This window comes from Petromyzon marinus, chromosome 66 (genome assembly GCF_048934315.1).
Source record: "Petromyzon marinus isolate PM22_M1 ecotype Great Lakes invasive population chromosome 66, UKy_Petmar_22M1.pri1.0, whole genome shotgun sequence".
Lineage (NCBI taxonomy): Eukaryota > Metazoa > Chordata > Hyperoartia > Petromyzontiformes > Petromyzontidae > Petromyzon > Petromyzon marinus.
The window spans coordinates 5593262-5619941 of NC_133732.1; the positions used below are offsets into that span (position 1 = coordinate 5593262).

General features: G+C 50.8%; 1 protein-coding gene across 1 annotated transcript in view; it reads right to left on the bottom strand.

The window, feature by feature from the left end:
• Nucleotides 1-26457, bottom strand: part of LOC116956648 (transmembrane protein 47-like) — a 36787-nt gene extending 10330 nt beyond the window's left edge. Inside the window, exons 1-2 of the mRNA XM_032978421.2 lie at nucleotides 25775-26457; nucleotides 4328-4465 (exon numbers count right to left, since the gene is read on the bottom strand). Coding sequence (XP_032834312.1) covers nucleotides 4328-4465; nucleotides 25775-25985 — 349 coding nt within the window. The 5' untranslated portion in view covers nucleotides 25986-26457. The remainder of the gene's footprint in view (nucleotides 1-4327; nucleotides 4466-25774) is intronic.
• Nucleotides 26458-26680: the final 223 nt, after the last annotated feature.

Consider the following 26680-nt stretch of genomic DNA (forward strand, 5'->3'; position numbering starts at 1 on the left):
ACGGGGAGAGAGACACGGTGAGAGAGACACGGGGAGAGAGACACGGTGAGAGAGACACGGTGAGAGAGACACGGGGAGAGAGACACCGGGTAGAGGATGAGAGCGGTGATCTAGACCAACACTACGGCGGGGGGAGGGGAGAGACACGGGGGGAGAGAGAGAGAGACACTGGGAGAGAGACAGTGAGAGAGACACGGAGTGAGACACTGGGAGAGAGACACTGGGAGAGAGAGAGAGAGACACTGGGAGAGAGACAGTGAGAGAGACACGGAGTGAGACACTGGGAGAGAGACACTGGGAGAGAGAGAGAGAGACACTGGGAGAGAGACAGTGAGAGAGACACGGGGAGACACGGTGAGAGAGAGAGAGACACTGGGAGAGAGACAGTGAGAGAGACACGGGGAGACACGCAGTGAGACACGGAGAGAGAGAGAGACACTGGGAGAGAGAGACACTGGGAGAGAGGCACGGGGAGAGAGACACTGAGAGAGACACGGGGAGACACTGGGAGAGAGACACTGGGAGAGAGACGGTGAGAGACACGGGGAGACACTGGGAGAGAGACACTGGGAGAGAGACAGTGAGTGAGACACGGGGAGTGAGACACTGGGAGAGAGTGAGACAGACACGGAGTGAGACACGGGGAGAGAGACAGTGAGAGAGACGGAGTGAGACACGGGGAGAGAGACACGGGGAGAGAGACAGTGAGAGAGACACGGAGTGAGACACTAAAGACACACACACACACCCATTAAAGACACACACACACACACACCCCCACTAAAGACACACACACACCCATTAAAGACACACACACACACACCCACTAAAGACACACACACCCCCACTAAAGACACACACACCCCCACTAAAGACACACACACCCCCACTAAAGACACACACACACCCCCACTAAAGACACACACACACACCCACTAAAAACACACACACCCCCCACTAAAGACACACACACACCCCCACTAAAGACACACAAACACCCCCACTAAAAACACACACACACACACCCACTAAAAACACACACACACACCCCCACTAAAGACACACACGCATACCCCCACTAAAGACACACACACACCCATTAAAGACACACACACACCCCCCCACTAAAGACACACACACACCCACTAAAGACACACACACACCCCCACTAAAGACACACACACACACCCACTAAAGACACACACACACACACACCCACTAAAGACACACACACACACCCCCACTAAAGCCACACATGCACACCCCCACTAAAGACACACACACCCCCCCACTAAAGACACACACACCCACTAAAGACACACACACCCACTAAAAACACACACACACCCACTAAAGACACACACACCCCCAGTAAAGACACACACACACACCCACTAAAGACACACACACACACACACACTAAAGACACACACACACCCCCACTAAAGACACACACACACCCCCACTAAAGACACACACACACCCCCACTAAAGACACACACACACCCACTAAAGACACACACACACACCCCCACTAAAGACACACACACCCCCACTAAAACACACACACACACCCCCACTAAAGACACACACGCACCCATGTAGGGTCTCGTGGGGAGGTCACCTGGTACCATGGGTTTTGAACTGAGGGGCCCCTAGCTGGAATGTCCCACGGTTTCCCAGTGCCAGGAGATTGGCCGACACCCCCCAGACCAAATTTGATTGCGGCCCCCGAGAATTGGCTTAAAATTTACACCTTCAGAACCTCCTTTGCCAGTAGCAAAATATGATCATTGGTTTTTTACCCTTTTATCTGGCAACAAAACTGACACCTTTTTTTGGCGTCATCTGGTCCAACACCAACGTGAGACTAAGGGCTCTATGGAAAGCGACTTTTGACATCATCTGGTCCAACACCAGCGTGAGACTAAGGACTCTAAGGAAAGTGACTTTTGGCGTCATCTGGTCCAACACCAGCGTGAGCCTGAGGGCTCTAAGGAAAGTGACTTTTGGTGTCATCTGGTCCAACACCAACGTGAGACTGAGGGCTCTAAGGAAAGCGCCTTTTGGCATCATCCGGTCCAACACCCACGTGAGACTGAGGGCTCTAAGGAAAGTGACTTTTGGTGTCATCTGGTCCAACACCAACGTGAGACTGAGGGCTCTAAGGAAAGTGACTTTTGGTGTCATCTGGTCCAACACCAACGTGAGGCTAAGGGCTCTAAGTAAAGTGCCTTTTGGCGTCATCTGGTCCAACACCAACGTGAGACTGAGGGCTCTAAGTAAAGTGACTTGTGGTGTCATCTGGTCCAACACCAGCGTGAGACTGAGGGCTCTAAGTAAAGTGACTTGTGGTGTCATCTGGTCCAACCCCAACGTGAGACTGAGGGCTCTAAGGAAAGCGCCTTTTGGCGTCATCTGGTCCAACACCAACGTGAGACTGTGGCATCATCTGGTCCAACACCAATGTGAGACTGAGGGCTCTAAGGAAAGCCGTCTCGGGTGTGGACCAATCAATTTCAAGGACAGTGCCGCGTACGTCATCAGAGTTACGTTTCCTGTTTGCATTCCGACCGCGGGCATTGTGCTCAGTGCAAAACACGGGCCCCTTGTAAAACAAAACAAAACAAGAACACACGGAAAAAAAGGCGTCAGTTTTGTTGCCAGGTGAAACGGTGAAGAAAAAAAAAACACACACACACACAACAAAAAAAGAGAGAGCCAATCATCACGGCTTAAAATTGCATGACGAAGCCCACCGGGCTGACCGCGATGAGGCGACACTCGTTGCCCTGGCCTCGGGGGCGATGTGACCTCGAGGGCGAAAACTCCGCGGCCCAGCACGCGCGAGAGGAGGCGGGACGCAAAATCCGCTCGGGCCCGGAGAGAGCGCGCGGGGAGGGAGGGAGGGAGGGAGGGAGGGAGGGCTTTCCGGCGCGGGCAACGGACCGACGATTGGCCGCCCAGGGCACGACGCCGCGTGGACCCGGATCTTTGGATTCCGAGGGCGCGAAAGGAAAGGGAGCGGACAAAACGGCCTCGCTGCGACTCGGCCCCCGGGCAGAGATCCTCTCGGGTGGGTGGGAGCGGGGGGCTCGGGGGGGGGCACACCCAGGGATCGAGCAGGGATAGGCTCGGCGCTGCTCGCCGGGAGTATTTGCTACGGGGCCGCGCGAGGTTTTCAACATAAGACGCGCCGCTGATAAACTTTCGGAGCGGAAGATCTGCGAGCGTGAGCGTGAGCTCGTGTGTGTGGGCGAACTTCGGCGTGGCGCCCGTGAGAGCGGCGAGCGTGGGGTTGGTGTGCGAGGGGCCGCGTCCATTGCCAACGGTACGGCCGTCATCGTTCACGCGGGCGCGTGTGAGCGGTAGGAAACAGCCCCGAGGGCGAGACGTGCGCCCGGGGTCCCGCCGCAGGTCAATCTCCTTCTTTTCGCTGAGCGTCGGCGGCGTCGGCGGTGGTGGCGGTGGTGGTGGTGGTGGTGGTGGTAGGGTAGGGTAGGGGCGCATATCCATACAGCCCTGTCCCAGCCGTCCCCATTACCGCTGGCATTGGCATCTGCTTGCACAGCGGATTTAAGGCCGACACGCAGGAGGAGGCCGGGGGGGGCGGGGGCGGGGGAGGGGTGCGTGCATATTCACGCGGCTATTTTTAGCGCCCACCTCCGCAATTAGCGGTGGTGGTGTACGTGGGGAGGGTGCGTGGGGTAACTCCAGGCGGTGGTAAGCCAGCCACTGAGCCGTGTCCCTCGGAGATGGGAAGTGGCCGAGGAGGAGTGGGGGAGGGAGTTGGAGGAGGTGGGCGTCAGCCCCCCCGCCCCCCGCCCCCCCCCCCGACAAGACACCGGGTATGAGATGGGAGCGGCGACCTGCTCAATCTGAATTTTTCGATTTGAAGCTTTCGTGACTGCAAGGATTCATCTTCTTTGGTTCTTTCGGTAAAGTCACCACGTAGAATGAGAATAAAATAATACATTGATAAAATAAAATAACACAATAATATTCTCACGACGTTTCGGCCACAACACAAGCGGCCTTCATCAGGTGAAGGGGACGAGACTGTCTGGTAGGACTCCAGCGCTGGAGTGAAAGAGCCACGTTCAGATCACGGCCTTTAAGCTCTTTCACTCCAGCGCTGTCCTACCAGACAGTCTCGTCCCCTTCACCTGATGAAGGCCGCTTGTGTTGTGGCCGAAACGTCGTGAGAATTTTATTGTGTTATTTTATTCTGCTCAATCTGCTTGACCGACGCCCCCGCTTGTTGGGAGAGGGTGGGGAGGGGCTGGCCGACTACCTGGGGCACCTTTGCCTGCGCCCCCGAGCTCACCGGCCACGCAGAGGATGCCGGCGATGACCTTGAGGAACTTGTGGGAGGACTTGCAGACGGACCACAGGCCCAGAGCCACGGCCACCAGAGTGAGGATGAGTCCCAGGAACATGAGGACGATTGTAGCCACCTTCCAGTCTGTCGGGGGTAGCAGGGGGGGGGGGGAGAGACACAGGGAGAGAGACACGGGGAGGGAGAGAGACACGGCAGTGAGGATGAGTCCCAGAAACATGAGGACGATTGTAGCCACCTTCCAGTCTGTCGGGGGTAGCGGGGGTGGGGGGGGGGGGGAGAGACACGGGGAGAGAGACACGGGGAGGGAGAGAGACACGGGGAGGGAGACACGGGGAGGGAGAGAGACACGGCAGTGAGGATGAGTCCCAGAAACATGAGGACGGTGGTGGCCACCTTCCAGTCTGTCGGGGGTAGCGGGGGTGGGGGGGGGAGAGAGACACGGGGAGAGAGACACGGGGAGGGAGACACGGGGAGGGAGAGAGACACGGGGAGGGAGACACGGGGAGGGAGAGAGACACGGCAGTGAGGATGAATCCCAGAAACATGAGGACGATTGTAGCCACCTTCCAGTCTGTCGGGGGTAGCGGGGGTGGGGGGGGGGGGGAGAGACACGGGGAGGGAGACACGGGGAGGGAGACACGGGGAGGGAGAGAGACACGGGGAGGGAGACACGGGGAGGGAGAGAGACACGGCAGTGAGGATGAGTCCCAGAAACATGAGGACGGTGGTGGCCACCTTCCAGTCTGTCGGGGGTAGCGGGGGGAGGGAGACACAGAGAGGGGGAGAGACACGGGGAGGGAGGGAGACACGGGGAGGGAGAGAGACACGGGGAGGGAGACACGGGGAGGGAGAGAGACACGGGGAGGGAGAGAGACACGGGGAGGGAGAGAGACACGGGGAGGGAGAGAGACACGGGGAAGGAGACACGGGGAGGGAGAGAGACACGGGGAGGGAGAGAGACACGGGGAGGGAGAGAGACACGGGGAGGGAGAGAGACACGGGGAGGGAGAGAGACACGGGGTTGAGAGTCACACGGGGAGAGAGTCACACGGGGTTGAGAGAGACACGGGGTTGAGAGAGACACGGGGAGGGAGACACGGAGAGAGAGTCACACGGGGAGAGAGTCACACGGGGAGAGAGACACGGGGAGAGAGACACGCGGGGAGAGAGACACACGGGGTTGAGAGAGTCACACGGGGTTGAGAGAGACACGGAGAGAGAGACACGGGGACAGAGACACGGGGTTGAGTCCCAGGAACAAGGTGGTGGCAATTTTGCAGTCTGTGGGGTGAGAAGAGAGAGAGACGCAAAGACAAAGATCCCCCGTGTAGCCTCAACAGACTGTAGGGGCAAGTGCTGTTAGCGAGCAGCACCTATGAAGGCCGGCACGGTACACGAGGGGGTGGGTGGCCAGCAGAACCACGCCCGACCGCCTTTGTCTCCCCAGTGGCGATGTTTACTACACACAGCACCAGGTACTCATTTGAGGCTGAGTCGACCTAGGGGAGGCCCGGGACCAATTCAGATAATCGTCACTGGTGTTGGCCGTGAGCTGGAATCGAACCTGGGTCGCCAGGTTCGTAGCGCAGCGTAGCGCTAACCACTACACCCACCGCTCTCCACACACACACACACACTCTACACACACACAGACACTCTACACACACACACAGACACTCTACACACACACAGACACTCTACACACACACACAGACACTCTACACACACACAGACACTCTACACACACACAGACACTTGTACACACACACAGACACTCTACACACACACACAGACACTCTACACACACACACTCTACACACACACACTCTACACACACACAGACACTCTACACACACAGACACTCTACACACACACACTGGGCACTCTACACACACAGACACTCTACACACACACAGACACTTGTACACACACAACAACAACCGCCATTCGCCACTAAGTGGCGGTGACGTCACCACGATGCTTGTGCCAGGCCATGTGCACCTTGAGGCCACGTGAAGTGTCGAACGCCCGCTGGAAGGAGGTCACGGGGCAGACCCAGGTGCCACGGGTCGACTGACTGAGATGACCGAGATGACTGGCTGATGCACCACCTGAGCCCCCTACTGTGCCAACCTGCTGTGCTTTAGCCACCTGGCGCTCCGCTCGTTGTTGTGAGCGTCGCTCCTCCGCCCTCCGTTGTTGTTGGAGGGCGACTGCCTCCAACTGCCCAGCAGCATCCTTCACGAGCCTTCCACAGAGGCCGATCTTGACACCGCTGGTACCGGTCATCGGCAAGTCCACTCAGCTCCACATCCTCCTGTACCACATCACTCCATCTCTTCTCTAGCCCGTGCATGCCCAATTAGCCCCCTCGATCCGGCCAAATAAAAGGACATCCCTGTCGCAGCCTTGCCTGCCGGAGGAGCTCACCAATGGGACCCTGTCCAGATCTTTCAAGGATTTGTGAGCTCCTCACACAATCCAGTCTGGTTAAACCCAGGATGGATTGCAGGCAGGCCAGCCTAAATGTTTCTAACCGGCGAAGATGTTCCATTAGGGGGGTCCACGTTTTGCAAGCGTAGAGAAGGGAGAGACTAGGCTCTAAGAAAAGCCGTCTCGGGTGTGGACCAATCAAATTCAAGGACAGTGCATAGTATTATCAGAGTTGTCTCTCTTTTTGTTTGCATTTTGACTGCTTGTGTTGTGGTTATTGCAAACATGATGCCTTGAATAAAGGTGTCAGTTTTTGTGCCAGTTAAAAGGGTAAAACCTATCCCTATATCTTGTTACTAGCAAAGGAGGTATCATAGTGTAAATGCCCACCCCGAGCCCTCAAGACTCTGATGGTGCGTTGTTTTTGAGTTGTACGCCTTTTGGCGTCTTCTGGTCCAACACCAGTGGAAACTAAAGGGCTCTAAGAAAAGCCGTCTCTGGTGTGGACCAATCAAATTCAAGGACAGTGCCAATATCATTATCAGAGTTGTCTCTCTTTTTTGTTTGCATTTTGACTGCTTGTGTTGTGGTTATTGCAAACATGACGCCTTGAATAAAGGTGTCAGTTTTTGTGCCAGTTAAAAGGGTAAAAACCTATTCCTATAGTGGCAAATTGTTTGAAGGTGGAGGTGTTTACCAGCCCCTCGCACCCGACCAGAGCACCCATTTAGCCACTGTGGCGGCTATAAACGTCTACCGAAATTGGCCCTCCACCCATGGCACTTCTCACCACAGCTTCACCATGCGGCTCTAACAGGCTGTAGGGGCAAGTGCTGTTAGCGAGCACCTATGAAGGCCGGCACGGCACACGAGGGGGTGGGTGGCCAGCAGAACCACGCCCGACCGCCTTTGTCTCCCCAGTGGCGATGTTTACTACACACCGCACCAGGTACTCCTTTGAGGCTGAGTCGACCTAGGGGAGGCCCAGGACCGGTTCAGATAATCGCAAATGGTGTTGGCCGTGAGCGGGAATCGAACTCGGGTCGCCGAATTCTTATTGCAGCGTAGCGCTGACCACTACACTACCGCTCCCCACACACACACACAGACATACAGACACGTACTCTACACACACAGACACACACACACACAGACACACTCACACACACAGACATACAGACACGTACTCTACACACACAGACACACACACACACAGACACACACACACACAGACACACTCACACACACAGACACACACACACACTCACACACACACATACAGACACACACACACATACAGAGACACACTCACAGACACACACAGACACACACTCTAGGCACACACGGACACACACACACATACAGACACACACACACATACAGACACACTCACAGACACACACACACCCTCCCACGCTCGCCCCGAGCACTGGAACTCAACCACCAACCCCAGAGTGGAATGTGAGGCGCTATTCATAGCCATTGCGTCTGTGGGTCTCTGTGTGGTGAGTCTATGGGTCTCTGTGTGGTGAGTCTGTGGGTCTCTGTGTGATGAGTCTGTGGGTCTCTGTGTGATGAGTCTGTGGGTCTCTGTGTGATGAGTCTGTGGGTCTCTGTGTGGTGAGTCTGTGGGTCTCTGTGTGGTGAGTCTGTTTGGTCTCTGTGTGGTGAGTCTGTGGGTTTCTGTGTGGTGAGTCTGTGGGTCTCTGTGTGGTGAGTCTGTGGGTCTCTGTGTGATGAGTCTGTGGGTCTCTGTGTGATGAGTCTGTGGGTCTCTGTGTGATGAGTCTATGGGTATCTGTGTGATGAGTCTGTGGGTCTCTGTGTGGTGAGTCTATGGGTATCTGTGTGGTGAGTCTGTGGGTCTCTGTGTGATGAGTCTGTGGGTCTCTGTGTGATGAGTCTGTGGGTTTCTGTGTGATGAGTCTGTGGGTCTCTGTGTGGTGAGTCTGTGGGTCTCTGTGTGGTGAGTCTGTGGGTCTCTGTGTGGTGAGTCTGTGGGTTTCTGTGTGGTGAGTCTGTGGGTCTCTGTGTGGTGAGTCTGTGGGTCTCTGTGTGATGAGTCTGTGGGTCTCTGTGTGATGAGTCTATGGGTATCTGTGTGATGAGTCTGTGGGTCTCTGTGTGGTGAGTCTATGGGTCTCTGTGTGATGAGTCTGTGGGTCTCTGTGTGATGAGTATATTGGTCTCTGTGTGATGAGTCTATGCATCTGTGTGTGATGAGTCGATGGGTCTCTGTGTGGTGAGTCTATGGGTCTCTGTGTGGTGAGTCTATGGGTCTCTGTGTGTGGTGAGTCTATGAGTCTCTGTGTGGCGAGTCTGTGGGTCTCTCTGTGGTGAGTTTGTGGGTCTCTGTGTGGTGAGTCTGTGCGTCTCTGTGTGGTGAGTCTGTGGGTCTCTGTGTGGTGAGTCTGTGGGTCTCTGTGTGGTGAGTCTGTGGGTTTCTGTGTGGTGAGTCTGTGGGTTTCTGTGTGGTGAGTCTGTGGGTCTCTGTGTGGTGAGTCTGTGGGTCTCTATGAGTGAGTCTATGGGTCTCTGTGTGGTGAGTCTGTGGGTCTCTGTGTGGTGAGTCTATGGGTCTCTGTGTAGGGAATCTGTGGGTCTCTGTGTGATGAGTCTGTGGGTCTCTGTGTGGTGAGTCTGTGGGTCTCTGTGTGGTGAGTCTGTGGGTCTCTATGAGTGAGTCTGTGGGTCTCGGTGTGATGAGCCTGTGGGTCTCTATGAGTGAGTCTGTGGGTCTCTGTGTGGTGAGTCTGTGGGTCTCTATGAGTGAGTCTGTGGATCTCTATGAGTGAGTATGTGGGTCTCTGTGTGATGAGTCTGTGGGTCTCTATGAGTGAGTCTGTGGGTCTCTGTGTGGCGAGTCTATGGGTCTCTGTGAGTTGAGTCTGTGGGTCTCTGTGTGGCGAGTCTATGGGTCTCTGTGTAGTGAATCTGTGGGTCTCTGTGTGATGAGTCTGTGGGTCTCTGTGTGGTGAGTCTGTGGGTCTCTGTGTGGTGAGTCTGTGGGTCTCTATGAGTGAGTCTGTGGGTCTCTATGAGTGAGTCTGTGGGTCTCTGTGTGGTGAGTCTGCGTGTCTCTGTGTGGTGAGTCTATGGGTCTCTATGAGTGAGTCTGTGGGTCTCTGTATGGTGAGTCTGTGTGTCTCTGTGTGGTGAGTCTGTGGGTCTCTGTGTGGTGAGTCTGTGGGTCTCTATAAGTGAGTCTGTGCGTCTCTGTGTGGTGAGTCTATGGTTCTCTGTGTGATGAGTCTGTGGGTCTATATGAGTGAGTCTGTGTGTCTCTGTGTGGTGAGTCTGTGTGTCTCTGTGTGGTGAGTCTGTGGGTCTCTATGAGTGAGTCTGTGGGTCTCTGTGTGATGAGTCTGTGGGTCTCTGTGTGGTGAGTCTGTGTGTCTCTGTGTGGTGAGTCTGTGGGTCTCTGTGTGGTGAGTCTATGGGTCTCTGTGTGATGAGTCTGTGGGTCTCTGTGTGGTGAGTCTGTGGGTGTCTCTGTGTGGTGAGTCTGTGGGTCTCTGTGTGGTGAGTCTGTGGGTTTCTGTGTGGTGAGTCTGTGGGTCTCTGTGTGGTGAGTCTGTGGGTCTCTGTGTGGTGAGTCTGTGGGTCTCTGTGTGGTGAGTCTGTGGGTCTCTGTGTGAGGAATCTATGGGTCTCTGTGTGGTGAGTCTGTGGGTCTCTGCGTGGTGAGTCTGTGGGTCTCTGTGTGGTGAGTCTGTGGGTCTCTGTGTGGTGAGTCTATGGGTCTCTGTGTGATGAGTCTGTGGGTCTCTGTGTGGTGAGTCTGTGGGTGTCTCTGTGTGGTGAGTCTGTGGGTCTCTGTGTGGTGAGTCTGTGGGTTTCTGTGTGGTGAGTCTGTGGGTCTCTGTGTGGTGAGTCTGTGGGTCTCTGTGTGGTGAGTCTGTGGGTCTCTGTGTGGTGAGTCTGTGGGTCTCTGTGTGAGGAATCTATGGGTCTCTGTGTGGTGAGTCTGTGGGTCTCTGTGTGACGAGTCTGTGGGTCTCTGTGTGACGAGTTTGTGGGTCTCTGTGTGGTGAGTCTGTGGGTTTCTGTGTGGTGAGTCTGTGGGTCTCTGTGTGGTGAGTCTGTGTGTCTCTGTGTGGTGACTCTGTGGGTCTCTGTGTGGTGAGTCTGTGGGTGTCTCTGTGTGGTGAGTCTGTGGGTCTCTGTGTGGTGAGTCTGTGGGTTTCTGTGTGGTGAGTCTGTGGGTCTCTGTGTGGTGAGTCTGTGGGTCTCTGTGTGGTGAGTCTGTGGGTCTCTGTGTGGTGAGTCTGTGGGTTTCTGTGTGATGAATCTGTGGGTCTCTGTGTGGTGAGTCTGTGGGTCTCTGTGTGACGAGTCTGTGGGTCTCTGTGTGACGAGTTTGTGGGTCTCTGTGTGGTGAGTCTGTGGGTCTCTGTGTGGTGAGTCTGTGGGTCTCTGTGTGGTGAGTCTGTGGGTCTCTATGAGTGAGTCAATGGGTCTCTGTGTGGTGAGTCATTTGCGAAGGGTGGCACGCCCTTAGACACATAGCTCAGCGTGGGGGCCCTTACCTGTTTCACAGTCGTCATCATTTAATCGTCCCTGATATGAAGTGAAGCCACTGCCAGTTGGTGAATGAGGTCATTAGTGATGATGATGATGATGAGTTTGCTTGTGAAAGTGATGGTGGGTGTGGGATGATGATGATGATGACGATGAGTTTGCTTGTGAAAGTGATGGTGGGTATGGGATGATGATGATGATGATGAGTTTGCTTGTGAAAGTGATGGTGGGTATGGGATGATGATGATGATGAGTTTGCTTGTGAAAGTGATGGTGGGTATGGGATGATGATGATGAGTTTGCTTGTGAAAGTGGTTGTTGGGTATGGGATGATGATGATGATGAGTTTGCTTGTGAAAGTGGTTGTTGGGTATGGGATTATGATGATGAGTTTGCTTGTGAAAGTAGTTGTTGGGTATGGGATGATGATGATGAGTTTGCTTGTGAAAGTGGTTGTTGGGTATGGGATGATGATGATGATGAGTTTGCTTGTGAAAGTGATGGTGGGTGTGGGATGATGATGATGATGAAGATGAGTTTGCTTGTGAAAGTGATGGTGGGTGTAGGATGATGATGATGATGAGTTTCCTTGTGAAAGTGATGGTGGGTGTGGGATGATGATGATGATGACGATGAGTTTGCTTGTGAAAGTGATGGTGGGTGTGGGATGATGATGATGATGACGATGAGTTTGCTTGTGAAAGTGATGGTGGGTGTAGGATGATGATGATGAGTTTGCTTGTGAAAGTGATGGTGGGTATGGGATGATGATGATGATTAGTTTGCTTGTGAAAGTGGTTGTTGGGTATGGGATGATGATGATGATGAGTTTGCTTGTGAAAGTGATGGTGGGTATGGGATGATGATGATGATGAGTTTGCTTGTGAAAGTGGTTGTTGGGTATGGGATGATGATGATGATGATGACGATGAGGTTTACGCTTTGTTTTTTTTTCGGTAAAGTCACGTAGAAATAATAAAAAAAATTAAATTGTATAACAGTGTACGAAGTTTTCGATTGCAACACAAGCAATCATCATCAGGCACAGAATTAACACAGACACAGAGAGAGGCGGAGGAGCACACGAAATCAACCAGGGCTCAGCCAAAGATTTGGAAACTACATAAAGCAACTACGAGACGGCCGGTTGAAGCACAATTAACGCGTGGTCTGGTTGATGACGCCATTTCAAAGGTTGCTAAATTGTAATTCTAAGTGTGAAACTTAAGAGAGTGATAGCAAAAGAGACGCATGGGGAGACGAGACAGGCACACAGTGAAGACGTGGAGCTCCATCTCTGTGCCGAAGCTTTAAGTAGCCAGAGATTGTGAGACAATTGGATGCAAAGTTGGCGTGAAGAGAGCACTAACAAGGGGACGGTACGGGTAGAGGGCACGCCTTGTCACACACACACACAGGCAGAGACAACACAGCGATACAAACACTAAGACACAAGACACACACAGACAGACACAGAGACAACACAGCGATACAAACACCAAGACACACACACACACAGACACACACACAGACAACACAGCGATACAAACACCAAGACACACACAGACACACACACAGACAACACAGCGATACAAACACCAAGACACAAGACACACACACACAGACAACACAAAGACACACACACAGACAGAGACAACACAGTGATACAAACACAAAGACACACACACAGACAGACACAACACAGCGATACAAACACTAAGACACACACACACACAAACAGACAACACAAAGACACACACACAGACAGACACAACACAGTGATACAAACACCAGGACACACACACAGACAGACACAACACAGTGATACAAACACCAAGACACACACACACAGACAGAGACACAACACAGTGATACAAACACTAACACACAAGACACACAGACAGACGGACAACACAGTGATACAAACACTAAGACACAAGACACACACAGACAGACAGACACAGCGATACAAACACTAAGACACAAGACACACACACACAGACAGACACAACACAGTGATACAAACACTAAGACACACACACAGACAGACACACACACAGCGATACAAACACTAAGACACAAGACACACACATACACAGACACAACACAGTGATACAAACACTAAGACAAGACACACAGACAGACAACACAGTGATACAAACACTAAGACACAAGACACACAAACACACACACAGCGATACAAACACTAAGACACAAGACACACAGACAGACAACACAGTGATACAAACACTAAGACAAGACACACACACACAGACAGACACACACACACAGACAGAGACAACACAGTGATACAAACACCAAGACACAAGACACACACAGACAAACAGAAACACACACACACAGACAACACAAAGACACACAGACAGACACAGACACACAGCGATACAAACACTAAGACACAAGACACACACACACAGACAACACAAAGACAGACAGACAGAGACAACACAAAGACACACAGACAGGCAGAGACAACACAAAGACACACAGACAGACAGAGACAACACAAAGACGCACACACAGAGACAACACAAATACACACAGACAGAGACAACACAAAGACACACAGACAGACAGAGACAACACAAAGACACACACAGAGACAACACAAAGACACACACAGACAGAGACAACACAAAGACACACAGACAGACAGAGACAACACAAAGACACACACAGACAGAGACAACACAAAGACACACAGACAGACAGAGACAACACAAAGACACACACACAGACAGAGACAACACAAAGACACACACACAGACAGAGACAACACAAAGACACACACACAGAGACAACACAAAGACACACACACAGACAGAGACGACACAAAGACACACACACACAGACAGAGACAACACAAAGACACACAGACAGACAGAGACAACACAAAGACACACACACACAGACAGAGACAACACAAAGACACACACACAGACAGAGACAACACAAAGACACACACACAGACAGAGACAACACAAAGACACACAGACAGACAGAGACAACACAAAGACACACACACAGGCAGAGACAACACAAAGACACACACACAGGCAGAGACAACACAAAGACACACACACAGACAGAGACAACACAAAGACACACAGACAGACAGAGACAACACAAAGACACACAGACAGACAAAGACACACACAGACAGACAGACAGAGACAACACAAACACACACACACAGACAACACAAAGACACACACAGACAGAGACAACACAAAGACACACACACACAGACAGAGACAACACAAAGACACACACACAGACAGAGACAACACAAAGACACACAGACAGACAGAGACAACACAAAGACACACACAGACAACACAAAGACACACACAGACAGAGACAACACAAAGACACACACACAGGCAGAGGCAACACAGACACACACACAGACAGAGACAACACAAAGACACACAGACAGACAGAGACAACACAAAGACACACACACAGAGACAACACAAAGACACACAGACAGAGACAACACAAAGACACACAGACAGACAGAGACAACACAAAGACACACACACAGAGACAACACAAAGACACACACAGACAGAGACAACACAAAGACACACACAGACAACACAAAGACACACACAGACAGAGACAACACAAAGACACACACACAGGCAGAGGCAACACAGACACACACACAGACAGAGACAACACAAAGACACACAGACAGACAGAGACAACACAAAGACACAGGCTTCATAACTTCCCGTAGAGGTGGTTCGAACTTGATTGGTTGCTTTCGTGACTGCAGGAATTACTATTTTGTTTGTTCGGTAAAGTCACGTAGAAAAATAATAAATAATAAAATTATATAATAGCATACGACGTTTCGATTGCAACACAAGCAATCGATGAGTTTGCTTGTGAAAGTGGTGGATGGATGGATGGGTGATGATGATGATGAGTTTGCTTGTGAAAGTGGTGGTGGATGGATGGGTGATGATGATGATGATGAGTTTGCTTGTGAAAGTGGTGGTGGATGGATGGATGGGTGATGATGATGAGTTTGCTTGTGAACGTGATGGTGGTGGATGGGTGGTGATGATGATGAGTTTGCTTGTGAAAGTGATGGATGGGTGATGATGATGATGAGTTTGCTTGTGAAAGTGGTGGTGGATGGATGGGTGATGATGATGATGAGTTTGCTTGTGAAAGTGATGGATGGGTGATGATGATGATGAGTTTGCTTGTGAAAGTGATGGATGGGTGATGATGATGATGATGAGTTTGCTTGTGAAAGTGGTGGTGGATGGATGGGTGATGATGATGATGAGTTTGCTTGTGAAAGTGATGGATGGGTGATGATGATGATGATGAGTTTGCTTGTGAAAGTGGTGGTGGATGGATGGGTGATGATGATGATGAGTTTGCTTGTGAAAGTGATGGTGGATAGTTGGGTGGTGATGATGATGAGTTTGCTTGTGAAAGTGATGGATGGGTGATGATGATGATGATGAGTTTGCTTGTGAAAGTGGTGGTGGATGGATGGGTAATGATGATGATGATGAGTTTGCTTGTGAAAGTGGTGGTGGGTGGATGGATGGGTGATGATGATGATGAGTTTGCTTGTGAAAGTGGTGGTGGATAGATGGATGATGATGAGTTTGCTTGTGAAAGTGGTGGTAGGTGGATGGATGGGTGATGATGACGATGATGAGTTTGCTTGTGAAAGTGGTGGTGGATGGATGGATGGGTGATGATGATGATGAGTTTGCTTGTGAAAGTGATGGTGGATGGATGGGTGATGATGATGATGAGTTTGCTTGTGAAAGTGGTGGTGGATGGATGGATGATGAGTTTGCTTGTGAAAGTGGTGGTGGGTGGATGGGTGGGTAATGATGATGATGGTGATGAGTTTGCTTGTGAAAGTGATGGTGGTGGATGGATGGGTGATGATGATGAGTTTGCTTGTGAAAGTGATGGATGGGTGATGGATGGGTGATGATGATGATGAGTTTGCTTGTGAAAGTGGTGGTGGATGGATGGGTGATGATGATGATGAGTTTGCTTGTGAAAGTGGTGGTGGATGGATGGGTGATGATGATGATGATGAGTTTGCTTGTGAAAGTGATGGTGGTGGATGGATGGGTGATGATGATGAGTTTGCTTGTGAAAGTGATGGTGGTGGATGGATGGGTGATGATGATGATGAGTTTGCTTGTGAAAAAGTGGTGGTGGATGGATGGGTCATGATGATGATGGTGATGAGTTTGCTTGTGAAAGTGGTGGGTGGATGGATGGGTGATGATGATGATGACGATGAGTTTGCTTGTGAAAGTGATGGTGGTGGATGGATGGGTGATGATGATGATTATGATGAGTTTGCTTGTGAACGTGGTGGTGGATGGGTGATGATGATGATGATGAGTTTGCTTGTGAAAGTGGTGGTGGATGGATGGGTGATGATGATGACGATGATGAGTTTGATTGTGAAAGTGATGGTGGTGGATGGATGGGTCATGATGATGAGTTTGCTTGTGAAAGTGATGATGGTGGATAGTTGGGTGCTGGTGATGATGATGATGACAACTGGGGCTAAACGGACACGGCTGGGTCACGTAGCTCGCATTTCTTAGCCACCGCTTGTGCCCAAATCAGCTTCTGTTCGGCCGGACAGAGACGAGGGAGGGAGGGAGGGAGGGAGGGAGGGAGGGAGGGAGGGAGGGAGGGAGGGAGGGAGGGAGGGAGGGAGGGAGGGAGGGAGGGAGGGAGGGAGGGAGGGAGGGAGGGAGGGAGGGAGGGAGGGAGGGAGGGAGGGAGGGAGGGAGGGAGGGAGGGAGGGAGGGAGGGAGGGAGGGAGGGAGGGAGGGAGGGAGGGAGGGAGGGAGGGAGGGAGGGAGCTGCTGATACCGGCACGGGAGAATGCGGTGGAAAGGAGTGGACTTTTGTCAACCCACGTCACCTGCAGGGTCTGTCCAGTGACCTCCTCCTGCACCTAGCCTGGCACGGCAGTCAACCCACGGCACCTGCAGGGTCTGTCCCGTGATATCCTCCTGCACCTAGCCTGGCACGGCAGTCAACCCATGGCACCACCTGCTGGGTCTGTCCCGTGACCTCCTCCTGCACCTAGCCTGGCACGGCAGTCAACCCACGGCACCTGCAGGGTCTGTCACGTGACCTCCTCCTCATGCACCTAGCCTGGCACGGCAGTCAACCCATGGCACCACCTGCAGGGTCTGTCCCGTGACCTCCTCCTACACCTAGCCTGGCACGGCAGTGAATGGTGATGGTAGTGATGTTGTTGATGATGATGATGATGCTGGCGGTGATGTTCGTGATGATGACGGTGGTGGCGATGTTCGTGATGATGTTGATGATGGGTGTGATGTTGATGATGATGGTGGTGGTGGTGATGTTCGTGATGATGTTGATGATGGGCGTTATGTTGATGATGGTGGTGGTGGTGATGGCGATGACGGTGATGTTGATGATGGGCGTTATGTTGATGATGATGGTGGTGGTGGCGATGTTCGTGATGATGTTGATGATGGGCGTTATGTTGATGATGGTGGTGGTGATGGCGATGACGGTGATGTTGATGATGGGTGTGATGTTGATGATGATGGTGGTGGTGGCGATGTTCGTGATGATGTTGATGATGGGCGTTATGTTGATGATGGTGGTGGCGATGGCGATGACGGTGATGTTGATGATGGGTGTGATGTTGATGATGATGGTGGTGGTGGCGATGTTCGTAATGATGTTGATGATGGGCGTTATGATGATGGTGGTGGTGGTGGTGATGGCGATGACGGTGATGATGTTGATGATGGGCGTGATGATGATGATGGTGGTGATGGTGGCGATGTTCGTGATGATGTTGATGATGGGCGTTATGTTGATGATGATGGTGGTGGTGGCGATGTTCGTGATGATGTTGATGATGGGCGTTATGTTGATGATGGTGGTGGTGGCGATGGCGATGACGGTGATGTTGATGATGGGCGTTATGTTGATGATGATGATGATGGTGGTGGTGGCGATGTTCGTGATGATGTTGATGATGGGCGTTATGTTGATGATGGTGGTGGTGGTGATGGCGATGACGGTGATGATGTTGATGATGGGCGTGATGATGATGATGGTGGTGGTGGCGATGATGTCACCAGTGTGGGAGCGAAAGTGTCAACGCTCTGAAATTGCAAATCCTCCCCATCGCGTCCACGCCTGGCCCCAATTAAAGTCTTAGACCAATTAGGGACGGTGGGGAGGGCCCCCCCCCTGGGGAGAGTAAACACTCGGGAGGGCCCACAGAGACTCATAGACATCCATAGACATCCATAGAGACCCATAGACATCCACAGAGATTCATAGGGCTCACAGAGACTCACAGACATCCATAGAGATTCATAGGGCCCACAGAGACTCATAGACATCCATAGACATCCATAGAGACACATAGACATCCACAGAGATTCATAGGGCTCACAGAGATTCATAGACATCCATAGAGACCCATAGAGACCCATAGACATCCACAGAGATTCATAGGGCTCACAGAGACTCATAGACATCCATAGAGACCCATAGAGACCCATAGACATCCATAGAGACCCATAGAGATTCATAGAGACCCATAGACATCCATAGACATCCATAGAGACTCATAGACATCCATAGATACCCATAGAGACCCATAGAGACCCATAGAGATTCATAAAGTTCCATAGAGATCCATAGAGACCCATAGAGATCCATAGAGGGCTCACAGAGTCTCATAGACATCCATAGAGACTCACAGAGATTCATAGAGATCCATAGAGACACATAGACATCCACAGAGATTCATAGGGCTCACAGAGACTCATAGACATCCATAGACATCCATAGAGACCCATAGACATCCACAGACATCCATAGAGACCCATAGACATCCACAGAGATTCATAGGACTCACAGAGACTCATAGACATCCATAGACATCCATAGAGACCCATAGACATCCACAGAGATTCATAGGGCTCACAGAGACTCATAGACATCCATAGACATCCATAGAGACCCATAGACATCCACAGAGATTCATAGGGCTCACAGACTCATAGACATCCATAGACATCCATAGAGACCCATAGACATCCATAGACATCCATAGAGACTCATAGACATCCATAGAGACCCATAGAGACCCATAGAGACCCATAGAGATTCATAAAGTTCCATAGAGATCCATAGAGACCAATAGAGATCCAGAGGGCTCACAGAGACTCATAGACATCCATAGAGACCCATAGAGATTCATAGAGATCCATAGAGACCCATAGAGATTCATAGAGATCCATAGAGGGCTCACAGAGACTCATAGACATCCATAGAGACCCATAGGGCTCACAGAGACTCATAGACATCCATAGAGATCCATAGAGATCCATAGAGACCCATAGGGCTCACAGAGACTCATAGACATCCATAGAGATCCATAGAGACCCATAGACATCCATAGAGACTCATAGACATCCATAGGGCCCACATAGACTCATAGACATCCATAGACATCCATAGAGATCCATAGAGATCCATAGAGACTCCTAGACATCCAGAGACCCATAGAGATTCATAAAGATCCATAGGGCTCACAGAGACTCATAGACATCCATAGACATCCATAGAGACCCAGAGGGCTCACAGAGACTCATAGACATCCATAGAGACCCATAGACATCCATAGAGATCCATAGAGACCCATAGAGATTCATAAAGATCCATAGGGCTCACAGAGACTCATAGACATCCATAGAGATCCATAGACATCCATAGATATTCATATATATCCATAGAGATCCATAGAGACCCATAGGGCTCACAGAGACTCATAGTCATCCATAGAGATTCATAGACATCCATAGAGATTCATAGACATCTATAGAGATCCATAGAGACCCATAGGGCTCACAGAGACTCATAGACATCCACAGATATCCATAGAGACCCATAGAGATCCATAGAGATTCATAAAGATCCATAGAGGGCTCACATAGACTCATAGACATCCATAGAGACCCATAGAGATCCATAGAGATCCATAGAGGGCTCACAGAGACTCATAGACATCCATAGAGATCCATAGAGGGCTCACATAGACTCATAGACATCCATAGATATTCATATATATATCCATAGAGATCCATAGAGGCCTCACAGAGACTCATAGAGATCCATAGAGACCCAGAACGTTGCATCAACAACCACAACACTGCACACTCACACGACCGGGCGCGCAGAGCATATGAAAGATAAACAAGTCACGTTTTAAATATATTTATACACCACACGCACACACACACAGGTAAAACTACCTGGGTACAGCCACAGGTGAAGTCTCAACAAAGTTGCTCAGCACTTGGAAATCAAGGAATCAGAATCAGCATCGAGACCACATCAGCAGCAAGAGGAATCCGATGATCTGTAAAGCTTTTTTTCGTGAACGGATCGTCCCAGTACGGGCTACGGGTGTCCGAACGTAACATCAACAACAATTTCGATTTAAAGCTTTCGTGACTGCAATGATTCATCTTCTTTGGTTCTTTCGGTAAAGTCACGTAGAATGATAATAAAATATTGCTAAAATAAAATAAGTGTTATTTTATTTTATCAATTTATTATTTTATTATCATTCTACGTGACTTTACCGAAAGAACCAAAGAAGATCAACAACAATAACAACAAAACACTCTCTCACACGATGCGGAGTGCAGAGTATATGAACGAGTAAGCTAATCTTCTATGTGTATATGTAAAATGAAAAGTTGTGATTGTGTGTGTGTGTCTGTTCGAAATGTTTAGCCTACTTCCCGACATGCAACAAACTTTAAATTTGCCATGTGGGTACTTTCCAGACTGTACACCATGCAACAATTATAAAAATACAATTTTTGTTTTTGGGGGGTGTGACGTCACATCTGTCACGTGACCCTGGCACGTGGAAGCGTAACGCATTGTAGTGTAGTGGTTAGCGCGCTGTCTGTGTGGGTGTGTATCTGTGTGTGTATCTGTGTGTGTGTCTGTGTGTGTGTATCTGTGTGTGCATCTGTGTGTGTGGGGGGAGCGGTAGTGTAGCCGTTAGCGCGCTGTCTGTGTGGGTGTGTGTGTGTCTGTGTGTGTATCTGTGTGCGTGTGTCTGTGTGTATCTGTGTGTGTGTTTATGTGTGTATCTGTGTGTGTGTATCTGTGTGTATCTGTGTGTGTGTATCTGTGTGTGTGTTTATGTGTGTATGTGTGTGTATCTGTGTGTGTGTATCTGTGTGTGTATCTGTGTGTGTGTGTATCTGTGTGTGTATCTGTGTGTGTGTATGTGTGTGTGTGTATCTGTGTGTGTGTGTATCTGTGTGTGTGTATCTGTGTGTGTGTGTATATCTGTGTGTGTGTGTATCTGTGTGTGTGTGTGGGGGGGGAGCGGTGGGTGTAGTGGTTAGCGCGCTACGCCGCGCTACGAACCCGGCGACCCGAGTTCGATTCCCGCTCACGGCCACCACCGCTGACCATTACCACAACCGCTCCTGGGCCTCCCCTAGGTCGACTCAGCCTCAAACGAGTAACCGGTGTATTCTGTGTGAACATCGCCACTGGCGCGTGGTGGATCCAAGTCCCGGGCGAAGCCGGGTAGTCAAGCTAATTGTCTATATATATAAAAAAGGGAAATTTGTGAGTGTGTGTGTGTCTGTTCGATTCGAAATGTTCAGCAAACTTCCCGACATGCAACAAACTTGAAATTTGGCATGTGGGTAGCTTCCAGACTGTACACAATGCAAAAACTATAAAAAAATGTACTTTTGTATTTTTGGGGGGGTGGGGGGGGCGGGGGTGTGGGCATTAATGAATATATTTTGCACGCCAAGTGAGCGGTGACGTCACATCTTTGTTAAGCGAGTCGCTTTATAAAACATCTGTGACGTCACTACTGTGACGTCACCCGCATGCATGAATATATTTTGCACGCCAAGTGAGCGGTGACGTCACATATTTGTTAAGCGAGTCGCTTTATAAAACATCTGTGACGTCACTACTGTGACGTCACCCGCATGCGGCAGCGTCACGCAGTGCGCCTGCTTGACGTCACGCATCCTGCCCCACATCCTCCGGGTAGGCCGTGAATGAACCCGGGACAAGATTCCAAGTCCCTGGCAAAGCCGGGTATTTGTTAAGCGAGTCGCTTTATAAAACATAAACACGCACACACACACAGGTAAAAAAAAAACTACCTGGGTTGGTATTCTTAGTTTTTTCGGTAAAGTCACGTTGAAGAGAAACAACAAAATAACAAAATATATATAAAACAATAAAAAATTCTCACGACGTTTCGACCATAACTCAAACGGTCATCATCGAAACGTCGTGAGAATTTTTTTATTGTTTTATATATATATTTTGTTATTTTGTTGTTTCTCTTCAACGTGACTTTACCGAAAAAACTAAGAATATGAATTACTGCAGTCACGAAAGCTTTAAATCAAAATTTACCTGGGTTGGCTCAACAGGTGTAGGCTCAAACAAAAGTGGCTCAGCACCTGGAAATTCAGCCACCAGTATCGGAGGCTAGAGGAATCCGATGATCTGTGAAGCTCTTTTGCGAGCGGACAGTCCCAGTAAGGGGCCACGCACTGTCGGAAGGTTGCATTAGCAACACCACGACACGGAGAGCAGAATATGTGGACGGGTAAGCAGGTAACTTCTTCAAAAAGAAGTGATATATTTTACAAAAAAAACACGCATTTTTTTTTTTAAAAACACGCTTTTAAGAAGCGTAAACTCATAGGAATAGGTTTTTACCCTTTTAACTGGCACACAAAACTGACACCTTTATTCAAGGCGTCATGTTTGCAATAACCACAACACAAGCAGTCAAAATGCAAACAAAAAGAAGACAACTCTGATAATGATATTGGCACTGTCCCTGAATTTGATTGGTCCACACCCGAGACGGCTTTTCTTAGAGCCCTTAAGTCTCCATTGGTGTTGGACCAGAAGACGCCAAAAGGCGTACAACTCAAAAACAGCGCACCATCAGAGTTATTGAGGGCTCGGGGTGAGCATTTACATTATGAGACCTCCTTTAACAGTAACAAGCTACAGTAATAGGTAAGCGTACCAAGTTTTCGATTTAAAGCTTTCGTGACTGCAAGGAGGATTAATCTTCTTTGGTTCTTTCGGTAAAAGTCACCGCCGCATAGAATGAGAATGAGATAATAAAATAACGTGATAAAATTCTCACGACGTTTCGGCCACAACGCAAGCGGCCTTCATCAGGTGAAGGGACGAGACTCCAGCGCTGTCCTCCAGACAGGTCTCGTCCCTTCAACCTGATGAAGGGCCGCTATGTGTCGTGGCCCGAAACGTCGCGAGAATTTCATCGCGTTATTTTTATTTCATCAATTTATTATTTTTATTCCCATTCTACGCGGTGGTGACTTTACCGAAAGGACCAAAGAAGGTGTACCGGGTACCGCGGCCGATATCACATTGGCCAGCGGGTCAAAATCGAGTTACAAGATTTGGAGGATACAGCGATGAGGACAAACTACAACAACGGCGAGACGGAGCGCGTTAAAACGAGAAAACCTGACGGGCGAAAAGAAATAGGCAACGAATTTTAACTAAATCTTGACCTGCACGAATTCGTATTACTCGGCCACTTCGTTAAAGCCAACGTAAGGAAGGTTCTTTGGACAACTCTAGATGTGAAGCTTTCGTGACTGCAAGCATCCACACTCTTTGGTTCTATTCGGTAAAGTCACGTGGGTAAAAAAAATAATTTTAAAACAACAAAAATCTCACGACGTTTCGGCCACAACACAAGCGGCCTTCATCAGGCGAAGGGACCGGGCTGTCCAGAGGACAGCGCTGGAGTGAAACACATTGACGCTCAGACCGCGGACCTTTCAGCTGAGTGAGAGTAATTAAGGTGCCTTGACAAAAGGAATTAGCATAAAAAAATTAGCATTTAATTGGCGGACTTAGCATGATGAACGGTGTACAGAGGGTGAACATGTGCAGACAGGCAAGGGGGGGAGGGGGAGTTTACCTATTGATGGTGTGAAAAGGGAATTTTAAGAAGCTGCGAACATTCGGGGTATACCACTACTTGAAAAAATATACCGCACCATTGAAAATTAGCTTAACGTTTGGTTCGATTCAGAACATCTTTCCAATGGTTGCTTAATTTGAAAGCATCCTCTCGGTTGAAATTGTGTCTGCGTTTGTAAATCTGAATCGCCTCGTGGACAACAAATCTCTTATTAAACAAAAAGCCCGTGGGTTTGCAGAGAACCTTGGTATCGGAGGAAACTATCTTGATTTAAAAAGAGCTAATAGCTCACCGTGCTATTAGCTTCGTGGCCACGTTGAACACCAAACTCTGGCCAGAACCATCGCCCCAAACACCACAATAGCACCACCACCACCACCACCGCTCCTCAACATTGACACCAACACTGCACTCAACTCAGTCCTGGAGTCCACGTACTCGCCTTGTCGACCTTCCTTACCGATACTCAGCCCGGCACATCATCTTGCAAGGGCGGTGAACACCATCATCACCGTCACCACATGTTCTCCACTACTACCACCACCACCACCACCCATCTCTCCACTATCACTCACTCATCCACAAACTCGACCCTGCCTCTTACACCACCACCACCATCTCTCCACCACCACCATCTCTCAACCACCACCATCTCTCCACCACCATCTCTCCACCATCTATCCACCACCACCATTTCTCCACCACCACCACCAGCTAGACCCCGTGTCTCTGTGTGTCTCCCCCCCCCCCCCCCCCCGTGTCTCTGTGTCTCTGTTCCTCTCCCCGTGTCTCTGTGTCTCTCCCCGTGTCTCTGTGTCTCTGTGTCTCTCCCCGTGTCTCTGTGTCTCTCCCCGCCCCCGTGTCTCTCCCCACCCCCCTCCCCCCCCCGTGTCTCTGTGTCTCTCCCCGTGTCTCTGTGTCTCTCCCCGTGTCTCTGTGTCTCTCCCCGTGTCTCTGTGTCTCTGTCTCTCCCCGTGTCTCTGTGTCTCTCCCCGCGTCTCTGTCTCTCCCCCCCCTCCCGTGTCTCTGTGTCTCTCCCCCCCCCCCCCGTGTCTCTGTGTCTCTCCCTGTGTCTCTGTCTCTCCCCGTGTCTCTGTGTCTCTCCCCGCGTCTCTGTCTCTCCCCCCCTCCCGTGTCTCTGTGTCTCTCCCCCCCCCCCCGTGTCTCTCCCCACCCCCCTCCCTCCCCGTGTCTCTGTGTCTCTGTCTCTCCCCGTGTCTCTGTGTCTCTCACCACCCCCCTCCCTCCCCGTGTCTCTGTGTCTCTCTCCCTCCCCGTGTCTCTGTGTCTCTCTCCCTCCCCGTGTCTCTGTGTCTCTCCCCCCCCCGTGTCTCTCCCCGTGTCTCTCCCCGTGTCTCTCCCCACCCACCCCACCCCACCCACTCCCCCCCCGTGTCTCTCACCCGTGGTCCTTGCGTCCACACAGTCCCACTGGCCCCCCGCCTTGCCACTCTTGAGCTTGCACATCTCCCACAGCGAGAGGCTCAAGTTGTCCGCTGTGACCCACGCAGAGTTGGCCAGCGACAGGAGGCACAGGGTCGCGGCCACAACTGAGCACGAAAGGCCGATGAGAGGGAACGGCCTCACCACGGTCACGATCCCTTTGCCTGCCATACTGATGGTGATGATGAGGCTTGTGGTGTTGGTGGTATCTCTGTCTGTGTGTGTGTCCTGTGTGTGTGTCTGTGTGTGTCTCTTCCTGTGTGTGTGTGTCTGTCTGTCTGTGTGTCTATCAGCCTGTTTCTCTGTGTGTCTGTCTCTCTGTCTCTCTGTGTCTGTGTGTCTCCTGTGTGTCTCCTGTGTGTGTCTGTGTGTCTCTTCCTGTGTGTGTCTGTCTGTCTGTCTATCAGCCTGTCTCTCTGTGTGTCTGTCTGTCTCTCTGTGTCTGTGTGTCTGTTTCTCTCCTGTCTGTGTGTGTGTCTGTGTGTGTCTCTCCTGTGTGTGTGCCTGTCTGTCTCTCCTGTGTGTCTGTCAGCCTGTCTCTCTGTCCGTGTCTCTACAGCTGTGTGTCATCTAAACTTGAGTGGCTTTTTATAGCAGGTACGTGGTGGTGGTGATGGTGGTGGTGATGGGAGTGGCTGGGGTAGGCGGAGTGGGTAGGGTTAGAGGGTATAAGGGGGTTGGAGTGTATTGTCTGTGGGTCTGTGTGTGTGTCTGTGTAGGTGTCTGTGTGGGTGTCTGTGTGTGTGTCTGTGTATGTGTCTGTGTAGGTGTCTGTGGGACTGTGTGTGTGTGTGTGTCTGTGTGGGTGTCTGTGTGGGTGTCTGTGTGGGTGTCTGTGGGTCTGTGTCTGTGTGTGTGTCTGTGTG